Here is a 26,148-nt window from a genome sequence, read left to right on the forward strand (position 1 = left end):
TCTCTCTCTCTCTCTCTCTCTCTCTCTCTCTCTCTCTCTCTTTAAAGTCGCACATCAAGCTGAACGTCTGCAACTCATGGTTTACAATACAACAAATAAGTAGTGACCAGTGCAAATGGTATGTTATTGTAAGGGAATGTACAGTATTTTAAGGGAATTTCCAAACAGTTTAGTTGCTTGAGGTACTTTAGTGTATCTGTAAGTCAAGCCTTGCAGAGATAAAGAAGCCATACGGTGATTGATAGAATCCCAGGAACAAGAAGGGAAGTAGAGAGGAAGAAAAGAAAAAAGGGGGAAGGACAAAGTAAAAGCTTGGGAGGGGGTGGGTTTGGCATGGATTTCTCCAGCAACAGCGCAAGCCTTCTCTCCCTGATCTGCAAGTAGAAACACGCAAGAAGCACCAGATGCTCAGGGACTGAGGAATCTTTGCAACCCTAGACTCTCTCAGTACTACAAACATGAAATATTTTCAACAAGAATCTATTAGCTCTGTGTCAAGCATAGTGGATATCTTATGATTTATGTAAAATTTGCTCAACCGTGAAGGACGCTACGTCAAAACATGGGCGACATCAACGTTTGCCACGTGTCTCAAAAAAAGACTCTAGAAGATTGATGTTCATGAATTCTGTGCTTTATTATATGCTACATTAGTCAGGCCAATACATTTTTCCCATTGTAAATGAATTCACATGCAAATGTTAAAACTTTACAAGCAAAGCAGATCAAGCCCTGCTAAGAATAAACTAGGTCTGCCTCACAGACACACCCAAGAGGTCGAAGCCTAGCAGAGGGGGTGCAGAAAGAATGTTCAATTTTCAAAGCTTCAGGCCAACATAATCACTGCACTTACCATATCAGGTAGGAGGAGTGCTTGCATTTTTCCCAACCCAGTTCATTTTACAGGTAGTTAACCCCTGTAGACAAAAATGAAAGCCATATTACATTCAAATAGAGCCAGATCTGCCGTGTTTAATATGTTAGGAACAAATGCAGGCCTTCTAGAAATAGACAATGCTTTGAAAATTCAATTTAGAAAAATCTGCCTCTGTCTAAATGGAAGGTTTTTAAACACTGGGATTTTCTATCAGTTTCAAAACTTTTTACTAATCCTCAAAGACTGAGCATGTCAAAACATCATTGCAAATCAAATACTTTCAAATTTTGTGGAATGAAAATATCCTGTAAAGCAGAGTATCCTGAAGGATGGGATGGAAGCACTTAAAGCTCGTATGGTCTTAATATTTCATCTGGGTTTTGTCTGGTCACCAGGTGTGTAATACTGAACACGTTAGACTGCGCTTGCCCATTCTGGAGCACTGACACGTTATCCCAGGCTAGAAAAAGACCTTGTTTGCTAGTGATGAAAGTCAACACTTTCCATTTAATTCTACGTCTTTCAGGATTGGAAAATGGGGGAGTTTCAGACTTCTGTAATTGTAGGTACCAGTGCAGCTGCTGGATTTGAAAGGGAGTCTCATAAAACAGAGCACGAGCCGCACCTAGTCATCTGGTACAACTGAGATAAAACCAGGACATTGCTGAGAGACGGGAAGAGGTTATGTGGCAGAGCTAGCACCTGAGGTTTCTAGCATGACCAGATTGAATGCTAAATACATTGTATAATACTATCTTAGTCCTTTTGGAGGAATTCCAATCAATGAAAATTACTTGCTGGTTTATTGTGGTCAGGGTGGCAGTGGATTGGGAGCCTCCTCCGGTTCAACCTTTACTGGGATGCCAGTATGTTGCATGCTACCACACACACACACACACACACACTTGTTAACACCTAAGGGCAGTTTATCATACTTAAGCCACCTATCAGCATTTTTTAGGAGGTGAAAGCCACATAGACACATGAAGTCTGTGCAAAACTCCTAAAACTCCAGGACAGTGTAACTTCAACCTACTGCACCAACATAGAAGTAATGACACCACATTTGGAGAATCTGAAAATGGTAATTATGAAGGTTATGTGTGCATTATTATTATTGTTAGTAGCAGTAGAAGTAATAGTAGTAGTAGTAGTATTGTCATATCTTTTTCACACTTATATATCAAATGAATACGGTTACTCTGACTGCTTGTAATAATATTTTACTATATTACTATATTACCCACTATTCCATTTCCATTTCCATACATTCTGTGCATTTTCATGGCTGGGTAACAGCATTCAGGAGCCCTATCCCTAAAACACTAGTGAGCTTGCCTTTTTCATGGTGCACCGGTCCAACATGTGTCCACCCTAACCACTGGTCTGAATTCTCCCAGACACAAACCACAAAGCCCCACATTACTGCGGCTCCTGCACGGACAAAAAGCACAGAAAATTGCAAGTTCTATTTAAACCCGGGCGAGTCTCTACTGTATTTCCACATTTCCACTTCCTTCAGAGATACTAAACCCTGACAGTCGGACAAATGCATATGAAAATGTTTATGCTGCTACTTCTGCGTGCTGTCTGGTAGTAAATACTGGATGTGATTTGGGGGTAGGCGTAACTGATCCTCACAAAAAAAAGGAATTTTAAATCTCTTTCTAGTTATATTCATGCCATTTCCTGAGTCAGTAAAGTGTGATCATATTTATCGTGTCAGCAAGTCAATAACCCAGCAGCATATATTCATGCCCATGGTCCTTGGATATACGAGTGCATAATCTCCACATAAATTACAGCACAGTGGAATACTTTTCTTCACGTATCCCAGCCGAGGAAGTTGTGGTCAGAGCACAGGGGCAGCTATGATACAGTGCCCTTGAAGCAGGAGGGGTTAAGGGCCTTGCTCAAGGGCCCAAAGTTGATAGCATGGCAGTTTGGAGACTTGAACCCCAACCTTCTGATCAATGACCCAGTAACTTGCCCACTGAGCCACCACATCCCTGTTGCACCTACCAGTAAAAGCTCCTGGTTACACAAATGCACTTGACGATATACAGTCTCCAGTCATTAGGGATAAATATAAATGAAAACTTTTATTCTAAAATTGGATAGAATGTCTATTGTCCAGTGTTTTACAAATAAAACTGAATTAAAAAAAAATAGGAACTGCACTGGGAAGCGCTAACAGAGAACCACAGGGGAAGAAATCATGCTGCCCCATGCTCACTCCATGAACGTTTTGTTTATGAGCGGGGGAGGGGCAACAGGCAGGGCAGTTAATGATATGACCTGTTCTGTGTTAGTCTTGCATACTGTGGCAACAGAGAGAAACAGTGAGAAACTCCATTGCTGAATATATTTCGTAAAAAACTCCTTTTAAACTTCAATGCTGGCTCACTAGTACTAATACACACCTGGTGATACCTCAGTGGAAACACTGAAGTTGGTGAAGTGTAAGCAATGTAATATCTTTTCTGACCAGAGTAACCTTATTAAATCCCACATCCCCGTGAAAGAGCTGGTGCATGTTAGAGAACAGTAGTAGCCGAATGATAGCATGCTTCAGTCACCACACCACTTTCATTTAAGCCATAATGCACATCAAAGAAGGAGAATGGTTTTGGGAAAGCCGGATTTAAGCTCAACTGAATTAAACCAAGGGGAATGTGTTTGTTCTTTTGGAAACTTTCAGAAAATAGACTCTTCTTTTTCTTTTGTTTTTGCATTTTTTTTATTAAAACTGTTTGGTTCTATTCACAAAAGTTAAATAAAACTACTAAGGAACTAATGGCTTAAAAAAGGGATATAACTTTTCTACTAAGATTAAATGTCACAAGCTGGCTCACTCACACCAACGTCTTGTACACTGACATTTCTGGCATTTAGCAGAAACCTTTACGTAGAGCAACATACATTTTACACAATTGAAGGATAAGGGCCTTGCTCAGGGGTCCAGCAGTAGCAGCTTGATGAACGTAGGATATAAACTGAGAACCTTCTGATTAGTAGTCCAACACCTTAACTGCTAAGCTACCCCACCCCTCCTTGTAGTCTGTTCTCAGCTTCTACATAGGTCTGGTTCCTCTTTGTGTTCCCCTACTTTAAATCATGATTACCCACTTAGTTGGTTAGCCTCCTGGCGGTCCAGTGGTAGGGTCCCGTGCTCTCATTGCCGCGGCCTGGGTTTGATTCCCGGGCAGGGAGCTAACCCAGCTTCTAAAGAGTTAACTCTCAGTGCTGGTCCCAAGCCCGGATTAAATGGGAGGGTTGCGTCGGGAAGGGCATCCGGTGTAAAACCTGCGCCACACACGGACTAAATGATCTGCTGTGGCGACACCAAACAGGGAGCAGCTGAAAGAAGAACAACAACTCAATTAGTTGCCCTCTTCCACATAAAAGACATCCACATTTTCTAGATTCAAAAGATCTCACAAAAAGGTGAACAAGTTCCTGGTGTTCCATGCTTACTCACAGTACAGTATATAGAGCACATACTGAATATCAGCACCTTCGATGAAATGAATTATATCTTAATCTTGCATTGTTCTCGAAGTGTTCTTGTCCTTGTTCCAAAGCTATTCTACAAACTTCTGTTCAGGTTGCTTACACAGAAACAAGGTTTTGCTTGTGAATACAGAACCAGGTTTTCTCTCAAAACCAGGTGAAAATAAACAGCGAAATGCACCAAATAAAATCCATGAGCATTCGTTTCTATTACCAGAACGAAATGAAAAGCAGAACCGGTTAGGAATCTGGACACAATGTGCATGGAGAAAACTCACTAATGTGCGGCTGCTTAAAGGGGTTTGGGTTCTGAGCGTAGGAAACATCTGATGAATGAAAGAAGAAGAGCATTCTGGAGTGTTGGGGTGCGTTTTCAGCTTGGATATACTGAACTCTACGGCCAAATCTACCACGATATAAAGAATCAGATCTGTGATAAAACACCGTACCAGGAAAATATTTATATCTGGATTTATATTATACACTTACTGTATTGTATAGCTTCTGTAACAATCATACAGTCTATTATTTTTACTTATAACAAAGCTTAGTTGTTTTAGAGAAAGCTAGGAGACTAAAAACAGTTGATCAGTGATTCTTAATAGGGTTTTTTTTAACCATGAACCCTTTGCATATTCTTACTGATCATCATGGACCCTCCTCGTGAAATAGTACTGGCATGAAGTAGTAGTACAGATGTGTAGCTAAATAGAATTATGAAACAATTGTCGGTGAGGAAAAAACATGCCTGAAGTTTACTATAACTTCCTAATAATTCCCATCTGTCATTTTCTCATCATCTAATCGAGTTTATCTCCTGTGCAAATCAGAATCTGTACATGACGTGAGGCTCAGTTCTCAGACTTATTTCCACTTTTTACAGATCAACAATCACACGTCAGGTTGACGTATTTAAAATAGACGCTTCAGTTCCTTCCTATTTTTTCTTTTTTCCTTTAGATATTCAGGACTAAGACACAGTAAGTTCTTACACTATATGCAGACAGTGCTGATTGTATTTTTTGCATGTGACTGCATCAATTTTTTTATCGCTCAAGCTAATTAAACCCTAATAATGCACTAATGGTAGTCTTCACGCTAGCGTGAGCAAAACTAGCCACAAACACTCACCACAGGCAATAACGATCACTGGAGTTCTTTCCGAGCTTTTTCTTCCTTTATAACATTTCTTTGTATGTTATTATTAGTGTGTGTGTTTCATTACACAACTCTTTAATGCAGTAAAATTCCAGCTGTGATTGGCGCAGCAGTTATATGTTCTTATGAACATGCAGTCCTTTAAAATTACAGTGAAATGTCGCCTTACTGTAAATAAACATGATCGCAATAATGCTGTAAATATTACTTACAGTACAAAGCAGGAAATATTTACCAATAGTCAATTTACAAGGTTATTTCTGAGACACCTGAGTTGTGTAGTACTTCTGTTTACATAGATTTTTTTTTATGAATAATTATAAATTATGTGAATTAAATATATATATATATATATATATATATATATATATATATATATATATATATATATATATATGAATTTTGATCAGTTTTAATGTGTGAAGTGTGGATATTACAACAACATTATGAGTGAATTCAACGTTGTGAGTGAATATCTATCTATCTACCCATCTGTCTGTCTGTCTGTCTGTCTATCTCTATCTATCTATCTATCTATCTATCTATCTATCTATCTATCTATCTATCTATCTATCTGCCTGTCTGTCTATCTATCTATCTATCTATCTATCTATCTATCTATCTATCTATCTATCTATCTATCTATCTATCTATCTATCTGTCTGTAGCATGCAGGTTCATATCACACCATGTCTGGAAGTAGACCCTTTGGAAGACCCTTTGACAGTGACCTTAACCCTCGAATGTTCATCCCTGTGCTCTTCAGAGGTTCAATTAGACTCTCCAACATTATTCTTCAGTTAGTACGACTGACAGTGACTAATCAAAGACAGCACACGATACTGTATGAAAGCTTCTCATCAGGCTCGGAACTTGCAACGTGTCCATGACACAACGCATACTTTCAAATAATGCCAAGTCTCTCTCTCTCTCTCTCTCAAACACACACACACACACACAGACACGTAACATATTCTCACATGTTACATATCTAACATAAACTCTTCAAGTCACTAAAATGTTATTTTCAAATAGAATTTATTTGCATCCATATTCATATTTCTTGAATGAACCATAAGTTTTGTCAGCAGACCAAATGAAATGCTGTAATAAAGAGAAGGAAGATGATTCTTGTAGATGCCTTTCTGAAACATTTCTGCTATTGTTAAAATGTCAAACATAACACAAAAATGCATGTCTGTGAGAATCCTTTATTACAACTTTTCATTAAGCCAACTCTGCATCAGCCCGATTTCTGCTATTCGGACCACCCTTTTCCATGAAAACAATCATCAGCAAGCAAATAGCAGGGTCGACAACTGCTTCAATCAGTAGAAAGTCGTGGATTAAATAAATCCACCTTAAACACAAGTTGTGTGTAATGACACCCAATCTTTTAACAGCATGGTTCAATGCTGATTTGAAAGTAAAGCCAACAGAAAATAAGCTTGTGAGATATGAAAGCAAAATGAATTGTTTTCCAAAGAAAAAATCTAATGCAACAATAAAAATAAAGCATGTATATGGAATAGATTTCCGTGTCAGTGTGCATCCAGTGTTGGTTTGTGTAACATAACATGAAGATGCAGATGATGTGTTCATCCACGCCATGTTAAATCCGTGTAAGAATCTTCCACCTCATCACTCAAAACCACTCAAAACTTCCACGTTGTCCTACAATTGAGTTCTCTAGACATGGTTTTATTCTTTCTTGGCGAAGGAGGGTCGGTCTCTCTCTCTCTCTCTCTCTCTCTCTCTCTCTCTCTCTCTGTGTGTGTGTGTGTGTGTGTGTGTGTGTGTTGAACATGTTGAGGATGTCGAGCACCTCCCTAACAGTACTGGCAATATAAAAGCCGGGATGAGGTGTGTGTTTGGGCAGTAGGGAGTGTGTGTGTGTGTGTTGGGGTCTGGGTTTGGAGTTATAACCTCGACGTGTATGATCGGCGCCTGCGGGAACTAAAGACACAACACTCTCGCCTCAAAGAGTCTACATGTCTAATATTTAGACATGTTCAGCTTTGTGGATATTCGGTTAGGGCTGTTGCTCGCGGCCGCCGTTCTCGTGGCAAGAGGACAGGGCGAGGATGACAGTGAGTACCCTGACCTTTTTTTTTTTTTTTTTTGACAAAAGGAGACGATTAAAAACCAAAAATGTTGGAAAACGTGTTTCCTATAAAGCTTGGGTTTGAAAACAACGGGTTGAGTGTTTTGTTGTGTGAGAGCGCGTGCCTTTACAAGTTTGCTGCAGCTGGGCTCGCGCACAGCTCCAGTTCTTAATTCTTGTACCAACTGAGGAGGAGGAGGACAAAAAACAAAACACACAAGAAGCTGCACTCAATTTAGCGATTTGGGGTTTTTTTTGTCTTTTGCAAACGGAAATTCTTCGTTATTTTGCCCGACAGAGAGGGCGAATTTCATGGAGCGTGAGACAGATGTGGAACATCTGGACAAGTTTGGAGCGCTAATCAGGTGGAAGTCTCAATCAAACCGAGACTATTCTGCGCAAAAAAAACAAGAAGAAATTTAATTCGATTGTTAAAAATAAAATGAAAAAAGAAAAGTTGACGTCGATGAAAAAAAAATCAGTGATGTCTCTCCTCTGTAATGTCGTGAGACAAGTTAATAGGGTTTAATCGATGATGTAGTCTGGGCGTTGAAATTCTGTTGTGACTAATGTGAAGCAATGGCGGCACCATGTGGCCGGATTGGGTATTGCACGAAGGCGGGTTTTTTTTTTCAGGGGGCGTATTAGGTTCAGTGATTAGGACACGCCCACTGAATAAAATCGGTCGGTTTTTCCTTAAATATTTTGGGTTGGTTTTTTTTTTTGTTTTTGTTTTTCTGAAGTAGACTTCTGTGGACCTCAAAAAATGAAAACTCAAAAAGAAAACTCATGGCATTAAAAGTGATTTAAAGTACAGCACTTATTTACAATTCAATTAAAAAAAATGAATGTTTCAGTCAAAACATGTATATTATGTATTATATATATATACCATATTGCTGTGATATAGACAGTTCTGTTTGTTCATTTCCAAGCCATTTCTATGTCTACAGTGTCAGCGTGCATGACTGGGGAGGACAAATAAAAGCATTGAAAATGTCTAAATCGTTAAATATGATTAATGGGAAAGCTGTATATTTGTTTAGAAATGACATCTGGGTTTTAGAGATGAATAATAATTAACATATAGACACGATAACCACCAAAAATTTATTATGTGTTCAATCTACCATGAACACAGAGACGTGCGTAACTGAAATGCTAAAGTTTCATAGAGGTGGAATAATTCATAATGTCAGGAATCAATGAGGAACCGAATGAAATGCTCATAACTCACGCGTTCCTCTCGGTCTTTCCTTCGTAGGCTTTTTCAGTAGCTGCACATTAGACGGCCAGTCGTACAATGACAAGGACGTGTGGAAACCTGAGCCATGCCGGATTTGCGTGTGCGACAGCGGCAGTGTCATGTGCGACGAGGTGATCTGCGAGGACATAACGGACTGCGCCAACCCAGAAATCCCCGACGGCGAATGCTGCCCTATTTGCATCGACGGTATATTATTTGCCACATCACCATTCACTCGCTTGCAGACGTGCTAGTTTTTATGTCGCCCTCTAGCAGACTTGCCTCTTTACCTGAGCTCGGAAATATAAAAAGCAAGTGAAGTGTCTCTCATCCGATGGCCGTCCTGCTGGAAAGGTGCACGGTCTGGGAGGGCACTACTGCGGATCTATTTTCACACGCTGGATTAAGATTGCGTTCGGAATGATCAGAATTTGGCACTTATTGATCTTGTGAAAGGGCTCACAGTTCATGATCGTTACATTTTTTTCATGATCATAGAGATTTCATCCCTTATCTTGGGGCAGTTATAATAAAGAAAAACATAAAGTTAGACAATATGCATCCAAAAAAAATCAGGAAAATCACTAATTTTGATTTTGATTTCATTTCCCAGGCACCGAATTACCAGTTAATGGGGTCAGTAACAATTCCAGATTATTCTCAAACACATACCTGAGTCATATAACTATATATACTTTTTATTTGTGTATAAAAATGAATATTCATGTGAAGGACATTGTGTACAAATGATAAACCTAAAATAATAAATATAACACCAACTTGAAGACAAAAAGAAAAATATATTGTTTACATAAACCATCCATATATATGATATTGCTTCTAAAAAAAGAATATTACAGGTATAATTATAAATATATATATATATATATATGTGTGTGTGTGTGTGTGTGTGTATTTTAGCCTAATGGAGCCAAGGGTGACCGTGGACCTAAGGGTGAACCGGTAAGCACCATTTCCCTCTTCACGTCTTCCTTTCGTCTTCCTCGTGTCGCTTTAAGGTTGCATTTATTTCAGCCAGCCATGGTGGATGTGTTTTTGGAAATATTTTTTACTTTAAAATACTATTTTGTGTTAAATGATCCAAGCCTTTTGCCATGTGTTTCAAACATATTTCATACACAGATTTCAAACACAGGAATCAGTTGTTTTCTATAAAGCATACATGTTCTCTAGGTTCATTTGAGTAATGATACAGATCCTCTGCTGACAAAACAGAGGCTAATTCGCTAACCTTTTGACCATTTGACCCGCGTGAACTTTGACCTCTGCCACATTAACATCGGACGTCAAACTTCAACGTTTTTAAATGAATGTTGTGTATTTTCCAGATGTAGTTTATTCATGCTTTATAACTTTCTATAACATGTTTATAACATTTAAACATAATATTATTACATCAATAATTATATAATTTTTTATATAGAAATGTAATTTCTGATTCTTTTTCAATTTAATTTCATCCTTTTCTATGACCTGTGATTAAACTGAGGCTGTTAATCTACATCTGATATAAACAGTGCTTTGGTTTGACAGGGTCTCCCTGGATATCCTGGTAACGATGGCATTCCCGGAGAGAACGGACTTCCTGGACCTCCTGGCCCTCCTGGACCCCCTGGTCTTGGGGTAGTGAGTAGATCACTTTACACAAATTGTAAAGACAATGCTGTGGAAAGCAAATCCATACATGTTTAAGACACTGTGAGGCTCGAAGACCAACTTCTCACTGATATTACTGTCACATGTTCAGACTACTGCATCCGTTCAGTGGGAAAGACGTCGTGTGGGAATCGTGGGAAAATCATTTATTCAGGAAAATAGAAATTCATCTCAGTTGTTAGTGAAAGGTTTACACCAGAATTTATGTTTAGATTTAATGATCTAAATGAGATCCAGTAATTATTTTAAAATGATTGTTGTTGTCAGATCAAGAGCCAACATTACCCCTGATGTCCCTGTAAATCAGCACCAGTGTGATGGACAGCAGCTTTAACTCTTTTACGTTTTAAATGCCCGAGCATCGGACACACACGTGACCATGTGACCATGAGAACAAACTTTAACTCGAGAAAGCTGTGAATATGAGAGCAGTCTTAAGAACAGTGATGCTGATTCTGGGGGGGGGGGTGTCTGTAATCCTTTTAGTTTAGTGATTGGAAGGGAGAGATTTAAAGAGAGGTTTATTAAAGGAGTGATGGATGAATGATTATTGTGTTTAACTTTGACTTCTTTGTTTTTAGCAATACAACCTGCCCCAGCTCTCTTACGGTAGTGAGAAATCCAGCGGCATATCTGTTCCTGGACCACCAGTACGATGATTCTTCTCTTCTCTTCTCTTCTCTTCTCTTCTCTTCTCTTCTCTTCTCTTCTCTTCTCTTCTCTTCTCTTCTCTTCTCTTCTCTTCTCTTCTCTTCTCTTCTCTTCTCTTCTCCTCACTTCTCCTTTCTTCTTCTCATTTCTCTTCTCCTCTGTTTTTCTCTTCTCTTCTTTCTTCTTCTCTTCTCTTCTCCTTTCTTCTTCTCACTTCTCTTCTCTTCTCTTCCTGTCTCTTCTCTTTTCCTTTTTTCTCTTTCTTCTTCTCCTTTCTTCTTCTCTTCTCTTCTCTTCTCTTCTCCTCACTTCTCCTCACTTCTCCTTTCTTCTTCTCATTTCTCTTCTCCTCTGTTTTTCTCTTCTCTTCTCCTTTCTTCTTCTCACTTCTCTTCTCTTCTCTTCTCTTCCATATGCTGATCTCTTGTATATTGTGACTCTTGGTAGATGAACCTTACTATAGAATTATGCATGAACACATCAGTCTTTTCATCATTACACACTGATAAATGCATCACACACCTAATTGTTTTTCTCTCTCTCTCTGTCTCTCCTTCAGGGCCCAATGGGACCCCGTGGACCTCCTGGACCTTCAGGTACTCCTGTAAGTGGTTTATTTTTTTTAAGCATCTATTTGAAATCAACAAATCCTAAAAAGTACACTGAGACCATTATAAAGAATAGATCTGCAGCCAGTGGAGCAAAGTCTGATCATTTTCTCTCCTCTTACATTTTCTCAGGGTCCCCAAGGATTCACTGGCCCTCCAGGCGAACCTGGTGAGCCTGGCTCTCCTGTGAGTATTCACACCACTCCAGCACCACCTTGCACTGGTGATGTCACTTCCTTTCCATAAACATTGGAACCTTTCAGTTAGAATCAGACATCTACATACATAAAGAATATCTAAACACGTTTTTCATACTTCTTCTGATTTTATTGTCCTCAGGGTCCCATGGGTCCTCGTGGTCCCATTGGTCCTACTGGAAAGAACGGAGATGATGTGAGTCCATACACACACACACACACACACATACACACACACTACAGAATTCTCTGTCCAACACTGCAATTAAGATTTCCATTTACTGATATAAAGAAAAGAGTAGATAAAGAAGATGATGAAGAACAGGAAATAGTGTTAACTTCAGAGTTTATGTAAATATATCCAGTGTGTTTCTTCTGCTCTTTGACATCTCACTTGAATATGAAACATTTTTTTCTGTTTTTTTCAGGGTGAGGCTGGCAAATCTGGTCGCCCCGGTGAGCGTGGAGCTGCTGGTGCTCAGGTCTGCATCTTTATTTTTCCTCTTCATTTTGTGTGAAGATGAATGTTCACAAATCAATCAAAACCCAAAATTCTATTCTGTACGTTTTGAAATAAAGGATCGTTTTAGTAGGAACATTTAGCTTGATCTTTAGGGGAAATTAAACATTTTGAGCATTTAGTTTATATTAACCAAAGTCTCATGTCTCTCTCTGTCTCCCTCTCTCTCTCACACACACACAGGGAGCTCGTGGTTTCCCAGGAACCCCTGGACTTCCCGGCATCAAGGGACACAGAGTGAGTATGATGCATAAAGTGCATGAAATCCCTCTGAATTCATCTTTAAATCCTTTTTGTGACCTCTTTTTTATCCTTTTACCCATTTTTAGGGTTTCCCTGGTCTAGATGGAGCTAAGGGAGATTCTGGCCCTGCTGGACCTAAGGTACGATTCTCCTTTTAAACTTTATGAACATTTAAGACATAGATAAAATGTTATAATTGAATCTCTTTAAATCACTGTTTGATTTATTTCTATAGAATTAAAATGAATTGTGTGTATTTGCAGGGAGAGCCTGGTTCACCTGGTGAGAATGGCGTTGCTGGTGTTATGGTAAGTTTACTAGTTTTAGTTTTTGTTTTTTTTCTTTTAAACAGAAATATTTGCCAGTTTCAAAGACCTAAAGACGTTTTTGTCCTGCTTATTTTTTAGGGCCCTCGTGGTCTGCCTGGTGAGAGAGGTCGCCCTGGATCTGCTGGACCTGCTGTAAGTGTCTTGGTCATGGTCAATAAAGCCCTTATAGAAAGGATTTTTAATGTTATAAAAAAGCCTCATGTATTGTTTACGCTTCCATTTAAACTGCATAACATCAACCTGTTGTACAACAATAATATTCACATTATGCACAGCATCAAAATGTGTATAAATAATAAGAAATTAGAGGATAAGACATCATATTAAAAAACTGTAGTTATATTACGGTGATAATCTACAATGCTGAGTAATGCTTAGAGCTCAGAAATGAATGTAGTGTACTGTATTCCTAAATCTGAAGGGACAGGACTTTTAATCCAGATATTTCACCTCAAACTAAGGGTTTTATTGCCTAATCTGGCAGGTAATACAGATGAACTGATATATTTCTGTCCTGTTTGCTTGCTGTAGGGCGCTCGTGGTAACGATGGCAACTCTGGCCCTGCTGGACCTCCTGTAAGTGTTACTTAAGTATCAATCTCATTAAATACAACAGAAATACTGAATAATAAAACACTGTCTTATAAGTACGAATATAAATATTAACCTTTGATGGTGGATTATGTTATTCGTGGTAGCTTAACACTTCTGTAAGCTCACATGAAGAATAGAAAGGTTTAAAACTTGAGTGAGTTAAAGGAGAGTTTTGGTGGAAGTTGAATATAAGGTTTTTCTTTGATTGGATTTTCTCTTTTAGGGACCCACTGGCCCTGCTGGTCCTCCTGGATTCCCTGGTTCTGCTGGAGCTAAGGTAAGGCTTAAGCCTCTCCAACACACACACACACACACACACACACACAATATAATCATCATCATTATAGTACACATTTGATGTATTTATTCTCCTGATTCTGTAGTATTAATTTAAGCAGAATTATACTTTAATTTTTTTATTTTTGTGACACTTTTTAGTCATTTTTTGGGGAAAGGTAGAATGTTACACATAAACTTTGTTCCAATTGTATTAAATTCTCATAGATTAGCTTATTTACCCTTAGCTTGACCTCACATGAAAAGGGCATTTGAAGCTGGCCAGTCCCTCATATCAGCTGCAATTATGTAGGAAGTAAACATATTTAGCATGGTTTCATTTGGATCACAGAGAAAGGGCATCTACATTAACCTCATCCCCCTGTGCAGGGAGAGACTGGCCCTGCTGGAGGCCGTGGCTCTGAGGGACCTCAGGGAGCCCGTGGTGAGCCTGGTAACCCTGGACCTGCTGGCGCTGCTGGACCCTCTGTGAGTGAATATGTTTGCTTATTTGTTTGTTTGTTTGTTTAATTCTAATGAACAGATTTGAGTCTAAACTTTTCTCTTCTGCTTCTTTCTTAGGGTCCTCCTGGTAATGATGGCAGCCCTGGTGCCAAGGGTTCTCCTGTAAGTAATATATTTATATCATTATGATTAGACATTACAATAGAGCAATCTTTAAGTATTACTATACATACATACTGAAGTTAAATCTTAAATGATCTTTAAATTGTTAATGATTTAAATGATCTAAAAATCTCTGTCATCTTTAATGATGGTCCTGATGCAAAACATCTCGGGAAATAGGTTAGAATTAGTTTAAACCAGATTAACAACAACAGAAGACTAAAATCCCAGAAGAAAACAGAAGAAAAAAAATGAGCAGATTGCTTTAAGGATGATTTTTGAAGTGTCTACTAGAAGAGCATTAATGCTACAGTGCTATAAGTCATTATAAGTCTTATATAGACCTGTTAGTGTGTTTGTTAAGGTGAAAGCAGCTTGGTTTAACAAAAGAAAACCATGATTTGGTTAGACAGTTGTCATATCATGTCAAGAATGTTTCCTGGATCCTTCGATAAAAATTCGCTTCTTATTTCTCTGAATATTTGTAGGGTTCTGCTGGTATTACTGGTGCTCCTGGTTTCCCTGGTACTCGTGGACCTGCTGGACCCGCTGGACCTGCCGGCGCTGGTGGACCTAAGGGTCTCAATGTACGTACGCATTTGTCCAAACAAACTAACTAGTCTAGCCAAAGTGATGTTTAAATCAAGCTAATTCAGAGATCCTGATTTTATAACCCTCTAAACATTCATGGGTATGATTAGCATATTTATCATTTCATATTAGAAAATATTAAACGTTTCTGATATTTTTGCTGATCACAGGGTGATACTGGTGCCCCTGGAGCCAAAGGAGAGCCTGGTCCTAAGGGAGAGCCTGTGAGTATGCTTAACGTTTACCAAGAGATGTACATGATAGCTGATGGCATCTAAAAGTGTTGATCTGATTTGCTACCTTTCTGTTATACAGGGACCAACTGGACCTCAGGGTCTTGCTGGAGCTCCTGGTGATGAGGGAAAGAGAGGAGCTCGTGGTGAGCCTGGCGGTCCTGGACCTCTTGGACCTCCTGGAGCTCGTGTAAGTTTAACACAAGACAGATCCTTCAGAAATAATCAGGACTTATTTGTGACAGAAACACAAAGGGAATGTGAAGACAGGCCTAAATTTTGTTTTTTTGCATATGATACAACAACCAAAATCAAAGCTAGTGCAGTCCTCCTCATGTACATTATGGAGCCAGTGTGTCTGCTTTAATTTAACATCAAACACCCAAAGGTTCTCAGAGAAGAACATCAACACGTTCATGTTGACTACTGGTAAAACCTCAGCTCATAAGTAAATGTCACTAAGCATAAACCTTAACCTTTGAACTTGTTTGACCCAAAAAAATCACAATGGTGTTCCAACAAGCCTAATTTATATCTAAACATTTACAGTTAATATTCAAAACTCTTTAACCATCCTTCGATTGGAACAATTTTAACTAAACCACTACTCCCAAAAAAATTTTAATGCATATACATAAATATAAACAGAGTAAAAAATTGCATACACAATCCTTTAAATCTTTCCTTCTATATTCTTCTTATTCTTCTTATTAATATTTTTTTTGTCTTCAAACAGGGTGCCCCTGGCAACCGTGGTTTCCCTGGAACTGAAGGTGCCCCAGGCCCCAAGGCAAGTCTTTTAAAATACATAATTCACCATTAATTTATCAGTCACTTATTAATGATAAGTGATAAATCATCATTCCTGCACTGTAGAACACATGTGAGTCTGTAGAGCTGTCCATGGTGCTGGATTACACAGCGTTGCACATAAGTCAAGGGAGTATAAAAATAGATATCTATAAGTATGTTTTTTCTTGTATTACAGGGAGCCCCTGGTGAGCTTGGACCCAACGGACCTGCTGGACCTCAGGGAGCCACTGGAGAGTCTGGCCGACCTGGAGAGCCTGGACTTCCTGGATCCAAGGCATGATGCTTGTCCTATTTTTTCCATCTTGATGATTATTTCTACATTTCTAGTCTAATCTTACAGTCCTATGTCTCCTATTAAGGGTGTGACTGGTGCTCCTGGTGCCCCTGGACCTGATGGCAAAGCTGGACCTGCTGTAAGTCAAGTTCACAAATTAATACAATACATTATTTGAATGTAACATTACTCATGGTACTCATCTAAAGAAAATATTAACTACTTGTCATACAGGGCAGTGCGTAATATTTCATACACACTTGGTGCTGGGTTGTTTCCACAGAAATTGAGCATTGTTGATTCTTTTACAGGGTGCTTCTGGTCAGGATGGTGCTTCTGGACCTCCCGGCCCTGCTGGATCTCGTGGTCTTCCTGGTGTGATGGGATTCCCTGGACCTAAGGGGGCTGATGTACGGAAAGAGAAAACAACCATCACACTAAACCATCATCATCCTAGTTCTTGTCTAATATAAATGATAAAATTAGTGAACTGCATTCTGGCTAACTCATTGAGTTATGTTTCATTTGCAGTTAGTAAATTTGTAGCAGTCTGCAAACTGATGTGAAGCTAAAAAAAAAATCCTGAGAAATAATTTTGGTTTTATTGTCTTGTAGGGTGAGCCTGGTAAATCTGGTGAGAGAGGAGTCGAGGGACCCGTTGGTGCTGTGGTGTGTACTCTTTTGCCTTCCCTTGTTTACCTGAGAAAATTTTTATCAGATTGCTTTTCATACCATTTGACATTTTGAAGTCAATATAAACTTTAATTGATCTTTTAAAGGGTGCCCCTGGAAAAGATGGTGATGTTGGTGCTCCTGGACCTAGTGGACCTGCTGTATGTTGATCATAGAGATGATATTTTAAAAATTGTATTAAATTTTTATTGAATTTTTTTTTTAAATCTTACACATTATCTAACAATTCAATTAAAAAAAATTCTCTATTCTGATCGTTTCCAATGTTTCCTGTTATAGGGACCTGCTGGAGAGAAAGGAGAGCAAGGACCTATTGGATCTCCTGGATTCCAGGTAAGTGTTGACCTGCATACCAGAACATGCTCTTATGTGTTAGTATCATTACTGAAATGTTTTTATTAATAAAGTTTTCGATTAAAAATAGGCATAATCAGTCACTGTTATGTTTTTATTACTTTCACAGGGTCTTCCTGGACCTCAGGGTGCCACTGGTGAGACTGGCAAGGCTGGTGATCAGGTGAGTGTGGTGGAAATGTAATATCCTTGAATTATAATGTAAGACCTTTTATCTGTTAAGTTCTTGTGTTTCTGTTAAGTATAGAGCTAGCATAGACAACCAGTGGATTACCTTACACTATCCTAGTATTAAATCTTAATACTGTCTGTTTCTGTGAGTAGGGTTTGCCTGGTGAAGTTGGTGTTCATGGACCTTCTGGACCCAGAGTAAGTATCAGTGTTGTCACATTTTCCTTCTAGACAATTATTAAGAACCTTCTAGCAATATTTGGTGTTAAAATGTAAATCCTTTTACCTTAGGGTGATAGAGGTCTTCCAGGTGAGCGTGGTGCCCCAGGCCCTGCTGGCCCCACTGGCCCTCGTGGCTCTAATGGATCTCCTGGTAACGATGGTGCTAGGGTAGGTTTGCATAGCTTGTAGCTTCAAATAAAACTGGAATATATTCTGAATACATCTGGGGAAGAATATGTGTATGTGTATGTGTTTAGGGAGATGCTGGTGCTGCTGGAGCTCCTGGTGGTGTGGGTGGTGCTGGTCCACAGGGAATGCCCGGAGAGCGTGGCTCTAGCGGACTTCCAGGCACAAGAGGAGAAAGAGTGAGCACTGAATATCACCTTTTCATATTATCCTACTCTTGAGCTAAAAAGCTTTTTAATTGGAAGGGACAGCTACATCCATGACAAGAATAGACACATGACAAGGAATGTCTCAAATTCCAGAGTAGCGCCTGTTGTTCTATTCTGTTAAGCTAAGTTAAGTTACTTGTATCCAGCCATAATTATGGTTTACGAATGCAGGGAGCTGAGTTTAAAATCAGCTGTATTATATCAATATTTAAATGGATTTTAAATCTGTGGTGATGCCGTGTAGCACTGAAAAAGAGAAAAAGAAATGCAAAAAATATAAAGGATCAATGACAAGAGATTAACATTTGATCAGTTTACAATGATAAAAACAATTACAGAAGTACACACAGTATATTGACATATAAAAACATTTATCTTCCCACCATATTAATCATATCACCAAGCCCTAATTTAGGATAGATAGATAGATAGATAGATAGATAGATAGATAGATAGATAGATAGATAGATAGATAGATAGATAGATAGATAGATAGATAGATAGATAGATAGATAGATTTGAAAATTTAAATTAAAATGTTAGAATGAAATCTGTAACAATAATTATTTAGCCTTTCACTTGAGATTGTAGAATGACTGATGATGATGACTTCCATTGATAGGGAGACGCTGGACCTAAGGGACCTGATGGTGCTCCTGGTAAGGATGGTCTGCGTGGTTTGACTGGTGCCATTGGTGCCCCTGGACCTTCTGGTGCTTCTGGAGAAAAGGTTAGCAAAGCTAAATGGTTTCCTTTTTTTGTTTAGTTGAAGATACACACCAGTTAGAAACCACTATATGTATATTAGGATTATTAAAATATTTGATTTTGAGTATTTGATTGTTACTTGTCAAGGTCACTAAGCCCATTCCATCCCATTTTAATTTATAGGACAATATTATTTCAAAGCACAATATTAAACAGATCCAGATAATCCCCACTACATGCACGACCATGACCACATCATGATAATTGAATTCAGAGTTAATGCATCACATTTTAAACCATTTCAATACAATACAAACTACAATACATTTTTATTTCAGATCTACAGTGCAATCATCTTAATCACATTTTATAGCATTTTCTGCTCCCATTTCTATTTTGACAAGACAGAATTTGTTCATTTTGCCTGTAGTGTGTGTGTGTGTGTGATTATCATGTCATATCAACAGTCAAGTGCAATGACATGTAATGAATTTTCCTTACTACTGTTCTTGCCATATAAAAAAACAGATTGTTAAAAATAATATAAAAATAAAATAAAATAATATATATAATATATATATATATAACCAAATATATACTGAAATAAAGTGACAATATGGAATATGGAAATAAGATGCATGTCCTGTCTTGCTGCAGGGTGAGCCTGGACCTGTAGGACCCGCTGGATCTACTGGACCTCGTGGTGGCCCTGTGAGTTATTCTACAAATGTCACGCACATCTACAAATGTTTTCAATATGAATTATCACACCATGAATTAACACATGATATAAGAGGAAGGAACAACAGGAAAAACTGGGTGGAGAAACATAACAAGTGCAGACGATTTTCCATACTGGCAAGAAACATTCCAGCAATTAACATCCCACCATGCTCAGCAGACATGTTAGGTTGATCTTGGTTTTATCTCAAGATCCAAATCCAGACATCTTGACAGATGGTTCATTATTTGGGCAGGGATGTAGGAGCTTCGTTCATGAATGTTTCAGGATAGACACTGACTTTTGTGACATCTGGCTTAAATAAATAGAATTGGAAATGCTGGACACATTCAGTAGGTCCAAAAAGTTGACCATCACAGGCGTATGAGCTACATGTTGGTGCTGTGGGGATTTATGATCATTTAGCTACAAGAGCGGTAGTGAGATCAGACACTGTATGTAAGTGTGAGAAAGTCTGGGGTTCAGTCGGTGTTCCAGTTCATTCCGAAGGTGTTCAGCAGGGTTGAGTCAGTGTCAGGGATCTGTGCAGGACACTCGAGTTTTTTTACTCCACCCTTAACACACCATGGCACCATGGAGTTTTGTGCACAGGGGCTCTGTCATGCTACAGCACACAGAGAAATTCTATACAATCGTGTGCTTCCAGCTTTGTGGCAACAGTTTGGGGAAGAACCACATGCAGATGTGATGGTCAGGTGTCCACATACTTCTGGCCATAAAAATGATACATACAATTATACATACCATATCATAACAGATCTTCCCTTAACAATTCCTCCCTTTTTTAAATTTCTTAGCTAGCTTATGCTGATAGTAATCATATCATTATCTCTAACCCAGGGTGACCGTGGTGAGCCCGGACTTCCTGGACCTGCTGGATTTGCTGGACCTCCTGTGAGTGTTCTAACATTCTCTCTAATTAAATAAGAAATATGGTCAATTATATTTCAGTTAATACCCAGTATAGAGATAGAAATACAAGTTTTTGCTTTTTACCCTGACATAGGGTGCAGCTGGTCAGCCTGGAGCCAAGGGTGAGCATGGTGACTCTGGACCTAAAGGTGATGCTGGACCTCCTGGACCTCCCGGACCTGTCGGTGCTGCCGGACCTCAGGTACTGAGTCGACAGCTGATATTATAAGCATGTGTGTAACCAGATAAATGCACAAACACAAATGGAGAAATGTATATAAATGTTTCTCTTCTCTTTATCCAGGGTCCATCTGGTCCTACTGGATCCAAAGGTGCTCGTGGTGGTGCTGGACCTCCTGTAAGCTTCTTTTTTTTAACACCTGACTATATTGTCATATATAAATTGCTTAGTTGCTAACAAGTGTTATACAGATAAGTCATTGGCAGAGTGTGTCTTTATTTTTTATAGGGTGCCACTGGATTCCCTGGTGCTGCTGGTCGAGTTGGACCTCCCGGCCCTTCTGTAAGTTACTTCATCACAATCACCATCATCATTCTCAGTGTGGTCATACCTGTAGTCCCTTCCCGAGAAGGCATTATTATAAGCTTGTAGCATATTAGCTGAAAAATGGACATTTCTCATCTGCTCATGGATCTCTTCTTCCTAGGGCATTGCTGGACCTCCTGGTCCCGTTGGCTCAGCTGGTAAAGAAGGACAGCGTGGTGCCCGTGGTGAGAAGGGAGCAGCTGGTCGCCCTGGTGAGGTTGGTGCTGCTGGAGCCCCAGGACCTCCCGGAGAGAGAGGTTCTACCGGTGCTGACGGACCTTCCGTATGTAACTCCCTCACTCTCATCTGTTCAGTTTGAATTAGATGAAATATTTTGTAACAGTAAACATTGACAGTAGACCCAAAGAAGCATTTTATCCCTCAGGCACTTTTAAGTTAAAAAAAACTTTTTAACTTGTACCATTGTGGGGAACAAATTATTTTAACAAATTATAAACTTTGCAGCTTCATTAGTTAAGAAATGAAATATTCTCATCCTCTGTCCACACAGTATAACAAGGTTTAATACCATTTGATTTGTTTCTTCTTTAGGGTGCCCCTGGTGCCCCTGGACCTCAGGGTATAAATGGAGGTGGTGGTATTGCTGGTAGCCCTGGACAAAGAGGAGAGAGAGGCATTCCAGGTCCTTCTGGCCCATCTGTGAGTCTGGAGCTAACTAAGAGTATAGCTTACATTAGCCACTTTAAATATTGGGTTTCAGTTATTTTCTAATCACGACATACCACAAGTCTAATTCTTGTGCATCCTCCATTTAGGGAGAGCCAGGTAAACAGGGACCTACTGGTGCAGTAGGTGAGCGTGGACCACCTGGCCCAATGGGACCCCCTGGTCTGAGCGGAGGTCCTGGTGAGGCTGGCCGTGAGGTAAGAAAACCACCTTTATAGATTTGCACATTCATGTACCATTAATAGAAATACACCGGTAGCTGCAAAAACATGAAAAAACAGCTAGCATTGGAGCAGCCTTATTTTGTACTCTAATATATGGAACAGTCTGGTTTGTGTGTTGGCAAAGTGATATTATTTAATTAAATTAACTTCCTTTTCCTGCTTACCGTTACAGGGTAGCACTGGTCATGATGGTGCCCCTGGTCGTGATGGTGCAACTGGCCCCAAGGTGAATTATATTGTTTTTGCAGCAGAATTTTCTTTCTGCAAAAGCTTGCATCTAGTCTTGTATCATACCCTTCCTTTTAAAATAACAAACATTTCAAAGGTCATGGTTGTCCTGCATTAGTCACTGTAAAGCATCAAAAAGCAGTTCCAATTCTTAATTTTTGCAATTTTTCTGTTTACCTCAGGGAGACCGTGGTGAGTCTGGACATCCTGGAGCTCCAGGAGCTCCTGGACCCCCTGGACCTCCTGGACCTGTTGGAGCATCTGGAAAGCCTGGAGATCGTGGAGAGGCTGTGAGTTCCTTTTAAATGAACATCCATTGTACATATTGATATTAATGTAATGTTAAGAGTGCATAGTTTACTCTAATGTGTTTCTCTCTCTCTCTCTAGGGTCCTGCTGGTCCTGCCGGTATTTCAGGTCCTTCTGGTGCACGTGGTGCCGTGGTGAGTGCAACAAAGCTTCCATCTTTTGCACATCAAATAGACTTTTACTCAGAAAAAGTATTTTGATACATACATATTTATATCTATCTTTAGGGCCCTGCTGGTCCTCGTGGAGACAAAGGTGAGGCTGGAGAGACTGGAGAGAGAGGCATGAAGGGACACCGTGGCTTCAGTGGCATGGCTGGACTGCCTGGACCTGCTGTGAGTGACCGTGTCAAATCTAGTGAGAAAAAGAGCCACTCAGCCCAAGCAGAGAGGCTAAACAAACCTGCTGAGAAATTTTTCTAGATTTTAGATGCAATGTGTACTCTGTTATTTTTCATTCAATATGTTAATCTTTGGGGTTGAAAAATGTAGTAATAAATTTCTTATCATTTTGTGCACCTTTAGGGCCATCCTGGTGAGGCAGGACCTGCTGGACCCACTGGCCCTGCTGGACCTCGTGTAAGTCTTTGATTGCCAAATCTGTCATTTAATTCAGAAAGAGATTCTGAGAAAATAATTATTGACCAGTTAGCTGGTCATTTCAGTGCTGACTGCTACTGCCATTCTTGTTATAGGGACCTGCTGGTTCTTCTGGTGCTCATGGTAAAGACGGCATGAACGGTATTCCTGGACCTGTTGGACCTCCTGGACCTCGTGGACGCTCTGGAGAGATGGGACCTGCTGTGAGTGGCATAATCTCTTTTTAATTCTTCCCACTCTTCCCTTTATGCATCTAGTCTTTGCCTTCGGCAGCCCCTGAAGACCCACCTTTGTTTTTATAGGGTGCCCCTGGTCTTCCCGGACCCCCAGGTCCTCCCGGTCCTGCAGGCATTGGTGAGCCATTCCCCATCATGCCCCAGCCTGAGAAGGCTGCTGACCCATTCCACGGCTACAGGGCTGATGAGGCTAGTGTGCAAGACCGTGATGCTGAGGTGGACTCTTCCCTCAAGACTATCAGCCAGAAGATCGAGAACATCCGCAGCCCCGAGGGAACCAAGACAAACCCAGCTCGCATGTGCCGTGACCTCAGGATGTGCCATCCCGAGTGGAAGAGCGGTAAATCCAGAAATATCTAGAGAAATTTAGTAATATCATTGTTATTTTGCACACAACCAGCTTCTAAATAAGAACTTTAACCTCGGTTAAAACCTCTTCAGTCTCCAACTCTTCTCTACAATCTTCTGTTCATTGCTAAAGGTCCCTACTGGGTGGATCCCAACCAGGGATCTCCTCTGGATGCCATCAAGGTCTTCTGCAACATGGAGACTGGCGAGACCTGCGTCAACCCAACTCGTTCCGGCATTCCTCTGAAGAACTGGTACATCAGCAAGAACATCCGTGAGAAGAAGCACGTCTGGTTCGGCGAGTCCATGCCTGATGGCTTCCAGGTAGGGGACGATGATGTAGATGAAGATGTTAAAGCAAAAGGCTGCAGAGGAATAGAGAGAAATAGTGGAATGAAAGAAGAATGGCTAGATTACAAATGTGTCTGAAAGATTTAAAGACGTCAAATTATACTTAAAGCGAATGTTTTTATATAGTTCAACCTTCCAAGGTGCCTTCATGTGAATGATGAAATATGGAAGGCAGCGAAAATATATATATATATATATATATATATATATATATATATATATATATATATATATATATATATATATATCCACTGGACTAAAGCCCCAGTGAAGTTGTAATAAATAATTTACCAGTAATCATTATTTTTGCTTTAGATTGTATTCCTAATGAGAAATTCAAATATGTACACTCTTTTATCTCTAACAATATGACTCCATCTCAACTAATGGATACTAAGTTTGGTTGGTGAGCATCAGGGTATGTTGGTAACCTGGCCTCACGGTGACATCGAACCCGAGTGCAGCAAATTCCAGACGCATCTTATATACATCCTGAATGCTGTACACTAAACCCATGCTGTCCAAATGAATGGACTAAACCTAGCTCTCTGTCCACAGTTCCAGTACGGCAGCGAGGGCTCAGACTCTGAGGACGTGAGCATCCAGATGACCTTCATGCGCCTGATGTCCAACAAGGCATCTCAGAACATCACGTACCACTGCAAGAACAGCATTGCCTACATGGACGAGACCTCAGGCAACCTGAAGAAGGCTCTGCTCCTGCAGGGATCCAACGATGCCGAGATCAGGGCCGAGGGCAACAGCCGCTCCACGTATACTGTCACCGAGGACGGCTGCACGGTGAGAACTCACTCTTTTCTCTCAGCATCAGTCTCACATTGCTTCTCGTTTGGCACAGACGCACTGAGCTGGAAAGTTTTTCGTTTATTTCGGTTACTATTATAGATTTTCCTTTCATTTGTTCTTTTGATTCTGTCCTTTCGAGCTTTCTAGCTAATATTGACAACTAGAATGTGAAGGAGGGAATAGACCATCCATCTACATCATCCTACTTTTCTATATATCTTTTAGCTGTTCGGTTTATTTACTAGTTTGACTTGTCATAAATGCAATGTCTCCTGTGATGTTCTGGCTCTTCATGTTAATTGACTATCTCCACCTTTCTGTCTCCACAGTCGCACACTGGCACTTGGGGCAAGACAGTCATCGAATATCAAACAACGAAAACATCTCGTCTTCCCATCATTGACATTGCTCCTATGGACATTGGTGCTCCCAATCAGGAATTCGGCATAGAAGTTGGCCCTGTCTGCTTCTTGTAAAAAGATAAATCTGGACATTAAAAAAATGTTGTTGTTTTGTTTCTAGCAATCATCTCCAAATCTTTTTCTATGCATTAAAAAAAAAAAACTCATTCGGCTGCAATCAGTCCACGTGCTTACACTTTAACATCCTTGAGGACGGTGCTTGTTGTGATCTCGAGAGACGTTCTGCTTTTCTTTTTTTTTAAGAAAATAATTTTTGAGGACCACTATTGCCAATCAGCGTCAACATCATGGACACTTAGCGAGAAATTTTTTGAGTCGTTTGGCAACAAGAAAATAATATATACCTGTACTTAAAGTAAAGTGTAAGATCACCCCCCCCTTCAAAGATTCAACGAAAGAGCAAACAACCCAAAGGGCATGAGAATGACCGGTGACTTTTTTTTGCCGTTTTTTCCTTTTTTTCATTTTGCCACTGCAGAAGGACAATGAAAAAACACACAAGTGCTACCAAATGTACCATTTTCTGGTGTTGAATAAATCTGAAAAATGACAATTAAGTGTCTTGTTCTTCCAGCCAAAGGGGGAAAGATGTCATCATCCCATCATTGTGTCACACAGGCTCTAGGCTCTAACTTGTAATGGCTACCTCAGGACAACAAATC

General features: G+C 39.8%; 1 protein-coding gene and 1 long non-coding RNA gene across 2 annotated transcripts; one reads left to right on the forward strand and one right to left on the reverse strand.

The window, feature by feature from the left end:
- Positions 1–9,028, reverse strand: LOC131363744 (uncharacterized). The gene is made up of 3 exons (XR_009206371.1): positions 8,890–9,028; positions 4,007–4,237; positions 1–917 (listed from the first exon to the last, which is right to left on the reverse strand). It is a non-coding gene; the product is annotated as an uncharacterized LOC131363744 (long non-coding RNA).
- col1a1b (collagen, type I, alpha 1b) lies at positions 7,419–26,039 on the forward strand. The gene is made up of 51 exons (XM_058406584.1): positions 7,419–7,638; positions 8,917–9,105; positions 9,512–9,534; positions 9,820–9,861; positions 10,453–10,545; positions 11,157–11,225; positions 11,786–11,830; positions 11,967–12,020; positions 12,174–12,227; positions 12,460–12,513; positions 12,735–12,788; positions 12,881–12,934; positions 13,058–13,102; positions 13,202–13,255; positions 13,655–13,699; positions 13,941–13,994; positions 14,384–14,482; positions 14,576–14,620; positions 15,109–15,207; positions 15,382–15,435; positions 15,527–15,634; positions 16,181–16,238; positions 16,437–16,531; positions 16,617–16,670; positions 16,843–16,941; positions 17,147–17,200; positions 17,311–17,364; positions 17,504–17,557; positions 17,688–17,741; positions 17,903–17,947; positions 18,041–18,139; positions 18,229–18,336; positions 18,989–19,096; positions 19,732–19,785; positions 20,657–20,710; positions 20,823–20,930; positions 21,033–21,086; positions 21,198–21,251; positions 21,397–21,558; positions 21,828–21,935; positions 22,052–22,159; positions 22,359–22,412; positions 22,597–22,704; positions 22,804–22,857; positions 22,951–23,058; positions 23,248–23,301; positions 23,418–23,525; positions 23,625–23,898; positions 24,040–24,230; positions 24,816–25,058; positions 25,394–26,039. The coding sequence occupies exons 1-51, from the start codon at positions 7,557–7,559 to the stop codon at positions 25,538–25,540; spliced, it is 4,341 nt and encodes a 1,446-aa protein (XP_058262567.1). The 5' UTR covers positions 7,419–7,556; the 3' UTR covers positions 25,541–26,039.
- The last annotated feature ends 109 nt before the right edge of the window (positions 26,040–26,148 follow it).

Source organism: Hemibagrus wyckioides, linkage group LG13 (genome assembly GCF_019097595.1).
Source record: "Hemibagrus wyckioides isolate EC202008001 linkage group LG13, SWU_Hwy_1.0, whole genome shotgun sequence".
In the NCBI taxonomy this organism is placed as follows: Eukaryota; Metazoa; Chordata; class Actinopteri; order Siluriformes; family Bagridae; genus Hemibagrus; species Hemibagrus wyckioides.